Source organism: Enhydra lutris, unplaced genomic scaffold, assembly GCF_002288905.1.
Source record: "Enhydra lutris kenyoni isolate GAN:26980312 unplaced genomic scaffold, ASM228890v2 scaffoldscaffold26, whole genome shotgun sequence".
In the NCBI taxonomy this organism is placed as follows: Eukaryota; Metazoa; Chordata; class Mammalia; order Carnivora; family Mustelidae; genus Enhydra; species Enhydra lutris.
In genome coordinates, this window is record NW_019154110.1 from 16,315,271 (window position 1) to 16,329,287 (window position 14,017).

At 41.0% G+C, this 14,017-nt stretch overlaps 1 protein-coding gene across 1 annotated transcript in view; it reads right to left on the reverse strand.

The window, feature by feature from the left end:
- The window catches only part of LOC111151466 (ankyrin repeat and fibronectin type III domain containing 1), a 437,740-nt gene that overhangs the window by 131,954 nt on the left and 291,769 nt on the right, over positions 1-14,017 (reverse strand). The window contains exons 7-8 of the mRNA XM_022509473.1: positions 10,048-10,242; positions 8,121-8,234 (exon numbers count right to left, since the gene is read on the reverse strand). Coding sequence (XP_022365181.1) covers positions 8,121-8,234; positions 10,048-10,242 — 309 coding nt within the window. The remainder of the gene's footprint in view (positions 1-8,120; positions 8,235-10,047; positions 10,243-14,017) is intronic.

Sequence of the window (14,017 nt, forward strand, 5' to 3'; positions counted from 1 at the left end):
GGAGGAACCAGACAAACACACCTCAGCCAGGTGAACACGGTCAGCATCAACAGTGATGAGTCATACCGGGAGCATGTACTCTTGATATGATGGGATGAAAATGGGTAAAGCTTTTTCTGCCCCCAAACCCATATCCCCAGCCTAATCATGAAGAAAAATATCAAGTCACATCCAAAAGAGGGACATTCTACAAAAATAACTGCACAGTCTTCCTCAAAATTGTCAAGGTTATCAAAGACAAGGAAAAGACAAAGACTCAGGAAAGCCTGAGAAACTGTCAGCCAAAGAACTCAAGGAGATATGATAACTAAATGTCATATGGGGTCTTGGATGAGATCCTGGGACAAAAAAGAGACCTCAGGGGTGCCTGGGTGGCATAGTCAGTTGAACATCCAACTCTTGATTTTGGCTTGGGTCATGATCTCAGGGGTCCCCGTGAGATGGGAGTCCCACGCTCAGTGTGGACAGTCTGCATGGGATTCTCTCTCTCCCCCTCCTTCTGCCCCCTCTTCCCACTCACACCCTTTCTCTCTCGCTTTCTCTTTCTCTCAAATAAATAAAATCTTAAAAAAAGAGAGAGATATCAGGTGGAAACTAAGGTTATCTGAATAAAGTCAGGATTTTAGTTAAAACAACAACCAAAATCTCCACATTCATAAAGTATAAACACTGCTGACTTAACTAAAAATGGAAATATAATTAGGTGGAGAGAGAAAAGAATACAGATGAGTGTGGTATTATGCGAGTTAAATTCTTTTCTGTTATAGTTATAATTGCATACATAAGACCTGCAATTGCTGCATCAAGAAAGAGCCACAGAAGTATTATTAATGAAAGTAGACAGGTAATTATAAGAACTAGAGGAGTTAAAACTGGCTGGCGCTGAAGAGAAGGGTAAGAAGACTGAAGCATGTAATTTTTTTTTTTTTTATTATAAGCCTTTTAGTACAAATTTGGTTTTTTAAAATCCCATTCTTAGATCACTTTGGACAAAAATAAGATGTATATAAAAAGAGACAAACTTGCAGTTTGAGTCTATCGTTTAACCATATACTTTTTATAAGAAATGTTTCTCAAACATCATAGGAAGGCTGAAAATAGTAAGACAGAGAGGCAGCAGGCAAATGAAAACCTAGAAAGCACTGTTAATTACAGACAAAATAGAAGTTGAAGCAAACAGAATTAAGCAAGACAAATAAAGCAGCTTCTCAGAGATCAAAGATCAAAGGAACAAACACTTTAGAAAAAGACAGGGATTTAAACAACACACGCACATTCACACTTTATACCCAATGGAGTTTACACGTTCTTTTCAAACACCAACGATGGTCCATATACACTGATTTATTGGTTAGCTACAGATAAGTTTTAAAATAGCTCAACAGCATACTGAGCACATTAAAAATTTTTATTATGATAAAATTAGAAATTAACCTTAAAAATACAACAAAAAATATGGCCACTTAGAAGTTTAAAATGGCTTGCCTAAAAACACTGCTTAAAATGGAAATGATAAATTATTTATAAATAAATGATTATAGCACCTCACTTTAAACCTTTTGGATATGGACAAAATAGTAGTCAGGGGAAAAGTTATAGCCTTAAATACATGGATTAGAAAAAAAGGAAAATAAAGGAATGAGTTAAGTTTCCTAGTTAAAAAAAAGAACTGGGAAAGAGAATAAAGTAAACTAACAGAAAGTAGCAGGAATTGGCAAAGCTAAGGCCAGAAATTAATAAAGTAGGAGATAAACAAGAAATAGGTTTTATGAATGAAAAAAGTTAATTCTTCAAACAAACCAATAAAATAGACAAATGTTCAACAATTCTAAAAGAAGGGGCACAAATACATGACTTTTGAAATACTAAAGGAACCAGGATCACAGCAGAGATCTAAAAATTATGTTCAATGCTATATCATTCATCATTATCCACATGGAGCTTCCTTAATTTGGTAACGGTTACCTACCAGACACCTATCCTAGATATCACACTTGATGGTAAAATATCAGATGCACATTGACAAAAGCAGGTAAGAGAGAAGGATACCTACTGTCCCACTTATGATGCACAATGTAGTGGGAACTAGAAACCACACTGACTCTAGTTAATAAAGTGAGATCCAAGAAAGAACAGAAAGTACTAGAAAGGAAGGACAAAATGATCCTTACTTAGAGATGATGTTAAAAAAAAAATCGTAAGATGCAAGATAATCTACTGAAGAGAAAAAAACAAAAAAAGCCCTCACCATTACTAAGAGTTCAGCAAAGCAACCAACTAAAGATTTCTTTCAAACTAGCACTCGCTCTTCTATTGTCCCACAAATAGCCAATTAGAGACTCTGTCTTGAAAAGAGAATTCATTCATAATAGCCATAAAATGTGTTAAATAGATCCCGCATGAAACTTAACAGTGAGTGTAGAAGGCCCATCTAGAGAAAATTATGAAATTTTCCTGAATACATAAAATTCGGCTTGATTAGAAAGACCTGTTTTGGATGGAAAGTCTCTCTCCAAATTAATTTAGGAATATGATGCTACCCCAATATGATTTTGAAAATTAAACTTGACAAACCAATTTAAAAAATTCATTTGGAAGAGGACATGTGTACGAACAACTGTGACATTTTGAAAACAGTTACCATGGGAAGGGGCTTACCCTACCAGATGTTAAAATACTAAAAAGTTACTCTGGTGTGAAAATTAATAAAAGGAAACACCATTTAAGATGCATTGGGGAGGCCCAGAGCAGCAGTTCTTACACCCTACCACTTATTGTCAGTGACCCAACAGGAAGAGATGGACCCAGCAGGAAGAGATGCACATTGAAAGTCCATATACTCTACCTACTACTATATTACTCCAGCAAGAAGAAAGGTTCTTCTCTTGCCAAAACAACAGTTCGGCCAATTAGAGACCTCACAACTCAGCCAATGAAAAGCCACTATACTTCAGACTCCCAGTTTACTCCAATAGACTTTTTGTTTATAACACCCTGCCCAACTGCTCCCTTTCCTCTTTGGAGGGTGTTTTTCTCTTTTGTTCTATAGACCTGTTGTAACTTGCTTATCCTGACTTGCAAGACTTGCAACTCTCCAGGGTTGCTAAATAAACCTGTGGTTTTTTTTTTTCCTAGTAAAATGATTGAGGGTTTTTTGTTTGCTGCTTTTTTTTTTTTTTTGAAGATTTTATTTTTAAGGTTAACAATGGCTATAGACAGGTGAGTGAGACAAAGAATGGGACTGCATAACCTATTCCACTTCTAGTTAATAGTCCCAGAAGAAAATATTGTCCCAAGTAAAACAGAGACACATACAAGGATTGTAGTATTATATAATAGGAAAAAAAAAATGGAAACAACCTATATTTATCAGTGGAAGAATGATTAGATAAATTATGGCACGTCTAGCTAGGGAATAGGAATACTGTATGGTGATTAAAAAGAATGAAAATCCAAACACACTGACATAGGAGGGTATTGGATAGATATGACAAATTGCTGAATTAGTAACAAATCTAGGCGTGCCCGGGTGGCTCAGTTGGTTAAGTGTCTGCCTTTGGCTTGGGTGGTGAACTCGGGATTCTAGGATTGAGCCCGCATGTGGCTCTCCACTCAGTGTGGAGTCTGCTTCTCCCTCTTGCTCTCCCTCTGTGCTCTCTCTCAAATAAATAAAATCTTAAATCTAGTTGTAGGATTAGACTGATAATTTTAGCACATAAACGAACCTAACATCTGTGTGCTTATACATGTGGGTTTGTGCATCAAGAAAGGATTTGTAAGGCCATACATACATGGTACTCATAACAGATTAGATTTGTGACAGGGCTGGGCCAGCGGAGGAAGGGTAAATCTTTTACCTTGTCTTTTATACAACCTGTACTGTATTGTTTGAGGGCTAAAAACTTGCCTAAATGAAAATGCAAAAAGGCTATGCTTTACAACATACTGTACTGGAGAAGGGTTTTAAGGTGGTTCACGAGATGGTCAAAGAGTCAAATGGCTGGATCCGGACAGCTTAGCCACCATGGAGGAATTGAGAAGTGACCTAAAAAGCCTGTGGAAGCCTAGATGAAGGAATTTGAATAGGGCTGCCATTCCCCTGCTCTCACTGGACCTGCTGCTTTTCCTCGTCATACATTTAGTTGCTGAACTTAAATTTCTGTATTTTTACTTGTATGCAAAAATGTTAGCCCACTGAGTTTCCTGTCCCCTGTACATAACATCTTCTGCCTCTCCTCGTTGCTTCTCGTCTGTAAACTTTTGGCCTTACCCCCACCCAAACAGGCTAACTAAAATGATAAATCCTTTAGTTTTGTGAAATCGAGTCAGTTCAATCTACCGATGAGGGTAGCTACCTCATGCTTAGGATCAGACTAATTCTTCAATTATTTAAACATGGAAGATAATTATAGTCTCTAATGCAATGCACTTTTCTCTTTCCAATTATAAGGTGTATGAGGAAAAAATTATAGAAGGGGTAAAAGTAATATAAATACTAAGCACTGTGCACCCAAGCCCCATGAATTCAGTTTTTTCTTAAGTCTTACGAAAAGATGGCCCAGGTGATTAAGTCATGGTCAAGTTCATGCTATGATTACAAATTGTCGACCCTGAGGACTTTCATGAACAAATGGTGGACTCTCCCTCCTAGAAGTCACACTGCTCCAGGACATCTCTGTGGAATTCTTTGGCTTTCTTTCTTTCTGGGAAATAAGTTGGGAGGTGGCAATTGGCAGAAGCACCACCTGCTCTTTGCAGGAGGAGATACACTACCAGCTCTGGAAAGGTCCTGGCAATTTCTGCAAGGGGAAATGCTTTTCAAGTTTTTTTTCTTTAAGGAAATGCCATCAATTGAAGAGGAGTTAAATAGTTTGCTATTACAAGCCTTTGTAGGAAGGAATTAAGGTGGTGGCTTCTAATCTGTTGGAGAAGGAGGTAAGAAGAGATGGGGAAGGGCACCACCCAAACCAGTATACTGCCCACACCCACTAGCGCAGCTACTGAAGCATTTCACCATTGGCAAAGCCTGAAGGGTGACCATGTCAAGCCCTGCTTTTAAAATAAAGGTAGAAAATAATTCATCCTGTGGATAGAAAACAGATGCCACACAGCATCTGTCAAAGGATACTTTCCTTTCCATTCCCAACACAGCAACAAGCAGCAAAATCACTTTTGAACATGCTCTCTGCTTTGGGAATGCAGAGAAATGACATACCCTCTGCCAATGGGAGCTGCAGGCAAGTTACCCGAGGCAAGGGGGAGAACGTGCAGAATGAAATTCTGGCAACTGTCCAAAACATCAAAGTGTTTGAAATAATCCTGGTTTGGCTCTGTAAGCCATGGAATTGGTGAGATGGGACCAAAAGATGCCCCTCCTCTTTGAATCCAAGGAAGAAATATCTGGAAATAGACAGTCATTCTCTTAGCCCCATTTTCCCACATGTAAGGGAGATGGAGGCAGAAAACTCCAGTGAGTCTTACTCAAAACTGTTTCTGGGTTTTAAACTGAAATTGATGCCTTTAATGTCCAAGTTGTGACAGCAGTTGGCCTGCTGCTTGGTCCCTGGGCCTGAAGAATGCTTATAAAGAGACACTCTTAAAAAGATTTCTGGATATCAACAAATTCAAAGAAACCGGAACATGTTAATGAGTTGAGTGTACACACGTGAGAAACGGAAGGATTCAGATTTTCTTTGAAACACAGGCTTCGGTATGAAGGGGGAGAACATCCAGTTGTCAAAACAAGCTTGAGGTTTTGTGAACCCAAAAATTCTGGAGAGCAGTTTGAGATGTTTTCCAAACCCTGAATACTGTAGGGGTAAGCCCTCCCTCTAACCAATTAGATAACTGACATTTCATTCTGTGGATTTCTCGATTGTTTCTTCTTTTTTAATGCAAATAAATAATTGGCCTTGTTTCAGGGTAATTTTGCTAATATTTCTGTAATTAAATAATGACTTCAACTGAATTAAAAACTGTCCTGCTGTCTCTGGGTGCAGGAGACTGCCAGCTGTTTTAAATAACCCCTGAGAGTGGCCAGGTTAAGGACTCTATTTATGACCTTATAAATTAACACAAGGAAACCTACTCCATAATGCAACAGACAATTCTATTTATAATGCTTAATTAATCCCCTCCAGTCGCTAACAGAACCCACTTGTGGCTTTCATTTTCAACCTCACCCAAATACAAGTCTCCTGAGATGAGACGTGTTAATATGTGAATGCTGATAGAACTTGCTGGCATGATGGTCGAGTATTAAATAGCTGACAGTCTGGATAAATTAGCTCCCGATAGCTCACTAATCAAATGTAAGAAGAAAATGTCGAGCTTGGCAGCACTGATGAAACCCTTCATCACAACCCTGAGCTGGAGAGAGGTAGAGAGAGAGGAAAATGTCCAAGTCTGACACTGCCTGCAAACCCTGGCTCTGAGTTTCAGGAAGTCCTGGCAGTGCAGGCGACCGAGACAAAGTATCAGAATTGTATCAAAGGATAGCGGTGGGAGGCCGCCTTGGGTGGCTTCATTTGTCTTTTGTCACTAGTACCCTCAGGCTACCTTCTCTTTGATACAGAAAACCCAAAATGGTAACAAATGCTAGGCTGCCTTATCTCAGATAGTACAAACAGAGTGGAGTTATCTGGAAAATTCCAAGTACCTCAGAAAGCTACAGGTGTGGGCAGAGTAATATTTGCAGACCTAGAAGATTCTCCGAGGGAACAGGCCCTGGGAAGGAGACAGGAGACACATACACTGCTTGGACACAGGACTGCTGCCTTATGGGCTGGCATCTGGGAATCTATGCACGGAAGACTTTATCAAGTTGTGGGACCATTCAGACTACTTCCATATGTTCTCCTGAGTCAGGAAAATCTACTTTCCTCTTTTTTTCTGGCCACCGCATTCGAGAATCCACATAATGGGATACTTCTGGCTCTGGTTTGTGTCTTCAGGCAAATTCCTTAACCTCAATGCTTCAGTCTTCTTGTCTACAAAGTGGAAATCCTAACAGTGCCCACTGCTAGGGCTGCTGTGAAGATCACATGCAGTTAGTACAGCTGATGGCTTGCCAAGGTGCCGGGTATACAGTCGGTGCTCTGCAGCCTTGGCAGTTCTCATCACAGTGTCATTCTGCTGTCTGTCTCCTCTGGGCTCCCGCTCTTCTTCCGCAGACACGTCAAGCTGTCATGGCTCCCCCGGCTAGCTGCCGAACTCACTTCCCTGTTCTTGGCCCACATCTCTTCTGGTACATCATACACAGTCTTGCAACCCAAATCTTTGACCATCTACCTCTGATCCTGTCCGACCTGATTCAGTGTTCTGCAGAGTTCATCAAATAATGTCGAAAACTCCTTAATTTTGAATTCAGGTCTTGGTGTGCCCCTGCCCCCTGTCCTCATTTTTCTCTCTGCTCTTACGTTTCACTGTGCCTTTTCGTGAACCCTCATCACCCCTGGAGCCACAACTGGTTCCCTCGCTCCCTTTTGCCTGTCCTAGCGTGCTCTTGCTTCACAGGTATTAACCTGTGCCCACTTGGGAGATTACTTTCCCCCTCAACATCTTGTGGTCCAAATCCTAGCCATCCTTGAAAGCCAAATGCCACCTGCACCTTGGGGTCTTTCTGATCCTATCCTGTTACTTCCCTCTTTCTTTTCTGACCCCTAATGTCTTTTATCTTTTTTTTTTTTTTAATCCTTGACTCTAGTTTACCTGCTGTTACAGGTATCAATTCATACGCCCCACTACTTAGTATGTTCTATATCCCACCCTCTGAGCTCCTTGGATGGAGGCTGATTCTTTCTACTTAGTTCTGTCTCCAGACCTATACTATGCACAAAACAGGCCTTCTGCAAGCAAGAATGGAATTAATATTTTGGAGGGGCTTGGCATAATGATAGCCCGGTCCTATGGTCCATCTTCTCTGTGACTTATTCTCATTAACCTTTTGCTCTGTACATGAGCGCCTACAGAAATATTTCAACTCAAAAAGTACATGGGATAGAAAACTATCCTACCAGCAGGAAAAACAAACATACAAAATGCACAACTGATCCCCAAACAATGGATTGTTTTTTTAAGAAGAAACAATGAAGAAAAAAAAAGCAACCGGAGTCTGGTACCTTTATATCTGGTTACTACAGCTGCGTTGACACTAAGAGGCTCTTGAAAGCTGACAGTGAGTGCCGTGCCGCTGGTTACCATGAGACAGGCGTTGGTTGGCACCTCAGGGGCTCCTGGGACAGAAGGAAAAACGTAAGGATCTTAACATTGCAAATCCTTTTTAAACAATGTTCCTGCCTCTTCAAAGGATACCCTGAAACACACACTATGGAAACATTTGTTTGTAGAGCCTAATAGCTTTTGCTTTTGAACATTTTCATTAGAAGTCTCAATGGCCTTTATTTGTTGCCATCGTGGTCTTATTTGAGCATTAGAACGTCTTCTGAAGGGATAAATAATACCAGTTAAGCCTTCCCAAAGTATCCTGGAAACATAACAGGAGATTGGCCTGGACCAGTCGGAGAGGAGGCCAGGAAGTGTTAGCAGGAGCCGGCTGCTGATAGAGACTGCTTCATTTCATGAAGTACTTTCATGGAAATCATTTCACTGGAGCCTTTCTGCAACCCTGCTGGATAGAAAAGGCAAGCGGAGCATGTGCCTATTGAGGATGAGGAACGTGCAGTCCAAAGAGGCCACACTACTTGTTCAAGGACACAGCAAAGACACACAGCTAGGACGAAGCCCCATGGCTTCGGGGGCCTGATTCTGGGGTCTTCCCAGGATAGAATGTCAACCTGCCTTCTCTCATGGTGCCTCCTATTACATCACGTAACATTTTCTGAAAAAGAATTCACAGACGAATGTCATACCTAATAACCTTGGGTTTTAAAGGACTCCTGATAGTTCTAGGTGTTCCTTAACACCCAGAAGGCTTTTTGTGATTTAAAAAATTCCCTCTCAAATGGCAGGAAGTGTAAAACTATGGTTGCTTCTAGTAGTAATTTGTCCTAAATAAGGCACAATTGCAAATGCATTTATTAAAACGATTGCTGCATGTCTCTTTTTTAAAATAAAAAAACATGTATCGGCACTGCTGAAGAGACTGTTAATTTTGAAACAAACTTTCATTAATGTTATTTTGAAACAAACTTTCATTAATACCGCTTAAGTTGTTTGCTTTAAGAGAAAGGATGAGGCTTAGATGCAGTCCTTACTATATAGAACTGCTTCAGAGAATAAGATTTTCACTGCCTTCAGTCTTTACCTATAGGACAAAGCAGAGGCAGATATTCCCAAACTAATGAACTGATCCTTTCCCTTATATTTAAATCCTCAAGTCTAATTGTTTTTCATTGTTGTTTAAATAAGATCTCCTTTTGGAACAAGATTTTAGTATTTCCCAAATGTCTGAATTTGATACTTTTGTATATTAGGGACTGTTGTTCACTGTACCTTCCAGTGCTAATGAGCATTATCCAGAAACAAGACTTTCCTTAAAACTAACAAAAAGAATCGACGAAGAGAATGGAAGTGCAGACAAAGCATAATTCAGGGGCTGAATGACTATCCTCTGTGGCCTGTATTAACCGAAGGTCGGTTTATATAAGTGCTCTATAAAAAACGTAGTTGGAAACTACGAGAGTTGAAAACAACTTAAACTCGGGTTGGAGGCAGGAACTGGACAAACAAATATTTTCCACCTCCCCATCCCAAAATATAGCCACTTAGGGTATCAGACCATCCAGGTTATTAGGCATTGGGGCGTATCGGGTGGAAAGCACTAGATGAGTGTGACATGGTGGAGAGAGGCCAGCAGCACTGAAGCCTCATGGCTGTGGTCAGAGAACCTACTGGGAGCCAGAAAATCAAGCAAGACAAAAGATCCTTTTACAGCCGCCCAGAACCCTCACTCCAAATAGGCTGACAACGGCCATCCATGACCCTGGAGCAGAGTTGGGGAAAAAAAAATCAGTAAAAAAAAAGGCCTGGCTGTGTCCAACCAACCTGGCTTCTAGTTAAACGCAGAAGTCTTCTGCTTATACTCACTGGCGTGCTCAAAACCAGTCCTCATGCGTCTGTACAGTCGACACCGCCACTCCCAAGCTCTCAGCTGTTTTTCCTTCTCTGTGCTGTCCAGACTTGGTCCTTCGTTCTCCACCTGGGCAGACAGTTCACTCACCCTCTGCTGGGCTTCCTGCACCAGCGTGGTGAGGTGCAGTGCTCGGCTTTCCAGGCTGACAACTGCAGGGAAAGACATGGGTGACTCCTTTCTCTTTCTGGGGGAACACTGTTTCGTGGGCAGGGGAGTTGAGAGTTGACTTTGGGGTTTAAAAAATGCCCAGGGTAAGTCTGTGTTCCTTATTAACTGACTTATCCAACAAGGTCTAAGTGGTGACACTGACAACTAGATTGAATGTTAAGTCCATCAACTTAAGATATGTTCATTGCCCTGGGGCCCTCCTGTCATATGTGCCCTGAACAGCTGGCTAGCACAGCTCGTTAGAGCTCCACCATCAAGTACCCATGAGGACCACTTCTAACCCAGACTGCACACGGTCCTTTCCAAGACCTTTGCAAAGACAAACATTTAGGGCCAAAAGCTCTTATCGGGCTAGGAAGGTCGTAGGAAAAGGCATCCAGGAGGCAAGGTGCATTCTGTTAAAGTCGTTTGGTGTTTTTTTGGTGGGGCAGAATCTGATTAGAATGTTCTGCTCTTAACCACACTGTGCCCAGCTCACAGACATTTTTGTACATATGTCTTAGTGGCGTAATTGTGTTATAATTAACCAATTTATTTATTGCTGACGAAGTGTTCCACTCCCACTGCCACAGTAGCGGGGGCGAGTCCTCATGACTGCGCATGACCAGACTATGATCTCCTAACAATTCCATCTCTGATCATGATCTCAGGGAAGGAACCGTCTCTGCAGATGCCCATGCTCCTCCGCAAGTTCTACTACTCTTCCTCCTGAGAGAGATTATACAGTCTGATATTTCTGTTTTACTCCATATATGGTGTCTCCATGAAATTCACGTCATACTATTCACCTGACCCACCCTTGTGAGAGTGAACGTTCATGACAGTGACAGAACGTTTCACATTCGTGTGTCAGGTTGGGAAGCTGCTTCTGGGGGTTTCCTCATGGCTCCCATGTGTTTGAGGGGGGCCTTGGCAGTCCCTTGCCACTTGGGAGGATGTAGTTCGCGGTAAGGAGGCGACAGCCTCAGCATGGGTGTGTGGAAGGAACCACAGAAAGAACAGAACAGACCAGAATCAAGCTCAGCTGCTGTCACCAACGTGTGTTTGACACTGTGTGACCAAAACAATATTTCACCCTGGTGGGTGGGAACGAAATCCAAACATTTCATTCTTCTAATTAAGGGAGGAAAATATTATGAAGATAACTCAAGTGAAAATTTGTTAGGTGTATTTTGAAATGGAAATTAGGTGGTTGTATATTCATATTCTCTGTGTTCATAGGCATGTTTGCATTGATTACAGGAAATGAATACTCATTTATTATTGCCCCTGCTCACCATCAGTCTCAATTTATTTACAGATGAGGTCAATGAAAAATTAGGCAAGTCTTTTTTTTTTTTCTTTCTTTCTTCTTTCTTTTTCAAGTTGCTGTTTAGAACACTCAGGACTGTGTTTTGCTGCAGATTTCTCATGGTTAATGAATGTTGCTGTAGCAGTCAATCATGTACTCTGAATACCGTCACACTTTTTTTAAAGCCTCAGTCATGAGCCATGACAGAAAAATAAACAAATAAATATAAAGCTAAAAAACTCTTTCACTGAGCAGCTACACTACGCAGAATCCCCCGGGAAGGCTAAAGGAGGCCAGAATAAATGATAATGTAAGTGCTGTGGACGTAGGGAAGCAATGATGGCGTATGAACACGGAGGCTCTGGAGAAAAAAAATACACATACACACACGCGGGCGCATACTCTAGTGGAAAAATTGGCAATATTAGTAGCCTCAAGGTGCAATTTCCTGGAGCAGTGAGATTGACAAGTCAGTATAAATGCTGTTAATTTAACTAAGTTCAGATTAATGGTAGAGTCTGCTGTGACTGAAGGCCTCAAACACAGTCTCATTATAGCCTTGCTGGGAAGGTCCTAAATATAGGCATTGACAGTTGAAAACAAATTCGTATATATTTGTGTATTTTTAGACATAGGTTAGGCGTCAGGGTTTGTGTCACAGTTCTCGGGTTGATTAATTGACCCAGTAACTGCACCCTCTGCCCACGGCCCCCCTCCTTCTTCCACTCCAAATTATAGAGAAAATGGGGGAATTGTCCTTGCTAAGTCATTCAGTGAGCTTTTTATTGTAAGCCTAATGTTTGAATTGCATGCATGCGTCAACACTTGGGTGATAGACACATGATTTATAAAAATAAATTTTTCTAATACTATGAAATCCCCCCTATTAATTTTTATATCCACAACAGTTATTACTGGTGTGAATTCCAGGTGGCATTTCAGATGGACAGCTTCTCTCAAGCTATGCTTGGCTCCCCCTGAGATTTTTTCAGCTTTTCTTAGCACAACATGCTTTGTTTCCACATTTTCCCTTTCCTCCAAGGCTGAGTTGTACTGGTGAAGGGATTCCACATCTTTAAGGTCAAGCATGTTGCCTCTTCAGAGGCTAAGGGGAAACCTATTCAATTTTATAACTATGTGAATTTTCCAAGATCAGCTAGATCCCTGTGCTTCTCAAACTGGGATGCCTAATGCGGTATATTATATATATTATATACCATATAATATGGTGGGGGGGCTGTGCAGTGGGTATCTCTGGAGCCACAGAGCAAATATGTGCACCCTCGTGGGGCATCAGTGTCTCCACACGGACTTCGGTGAAAGCACATTAGTTAAAAATCAAAACTAACACTTCTGGAGGAGAATGGAAATTTCCCCCCAAAATTGAAAGCTTAAAAAAAGAGAGAGAGAGAGAGAGAACTTTATGGAGATCTGCCCCCCACTTTTTTCCCAGTCTAAGTCCCCAGATGCCCCTGAGAACACAGTCACTTGCCTCTGTTGCTAGACGTAATTCCACGGATGACTAGAAAAGGCACTAACTGAGCCAGTGGTTTCCAACCATTTCACCCAGCAAAACCTTTATTATTTTTTTTCCTATGGATTTTTTAATAGCTTAATAAAACACTCTCTTCTGAAAGATTTTCTTTATTGACTACCAAATCAGCTGACTTATAAAGTAATCATTTTTCCCCTATTATTAATGACCTATATAGCTGCCAAGAGTCACATCTGTTCAGTGTGAGATAATCAACCCAGCAAACTGGGTTAATATATTTTAAGCAGAAGCAATATGATAATTATATTAGACTGTGCAGTTTTATCTTGAGTGATGGTGGGAAATTTGGGCTTTCTGACACCTTGCAAACTATTCTGAGAGCCCCCTTCCTATTTTTGCCACCCCAGAATGAGAACATTTTAACCCCCTTATTTTATTATATTTTTTAACCGTCTGTTATAAAGATGAAGAAACCGAGACTCAAGTAGGTGACATTATTATCCAAGATTTTCTTAAAAACCTCAAAGAACCCAGGGAACTTCCTCTAAACCAAATGGAATGCAAATTAACCTCATATTTATGTATTGCAGTTTTCTAATTGCTGTCGATTTGGCATGAGGCTGGTGAGCTCATTTGGATGGACATAGAAACTGGAAAGGCTATGTCTATCATATAATTGGTTCTCCTGCCCATCCACTTCTCTTTTTCTTGGATCCCTTCCCCTTTAACTTCCACACTCATGGTGTTTTCTCTTGAGTGCAGAATTCCTGATCTATTTGCAAGGTTTGGTCTTTTCTCTCTTTCTGCAGTTAGTTCCTTCTCCAGCCAAGCAACTATCCCTCTGAGCCGCCATTGCCAGCACAATAGAGGGTCTGTGAGTGTGTGGTGAGCCGTCCGGCTGGGGCAAGACCACTCGGCTGCTCCTGAAATAGGCCCCATGCTATTGTGGTGTTTAATTATCAACAGCGTT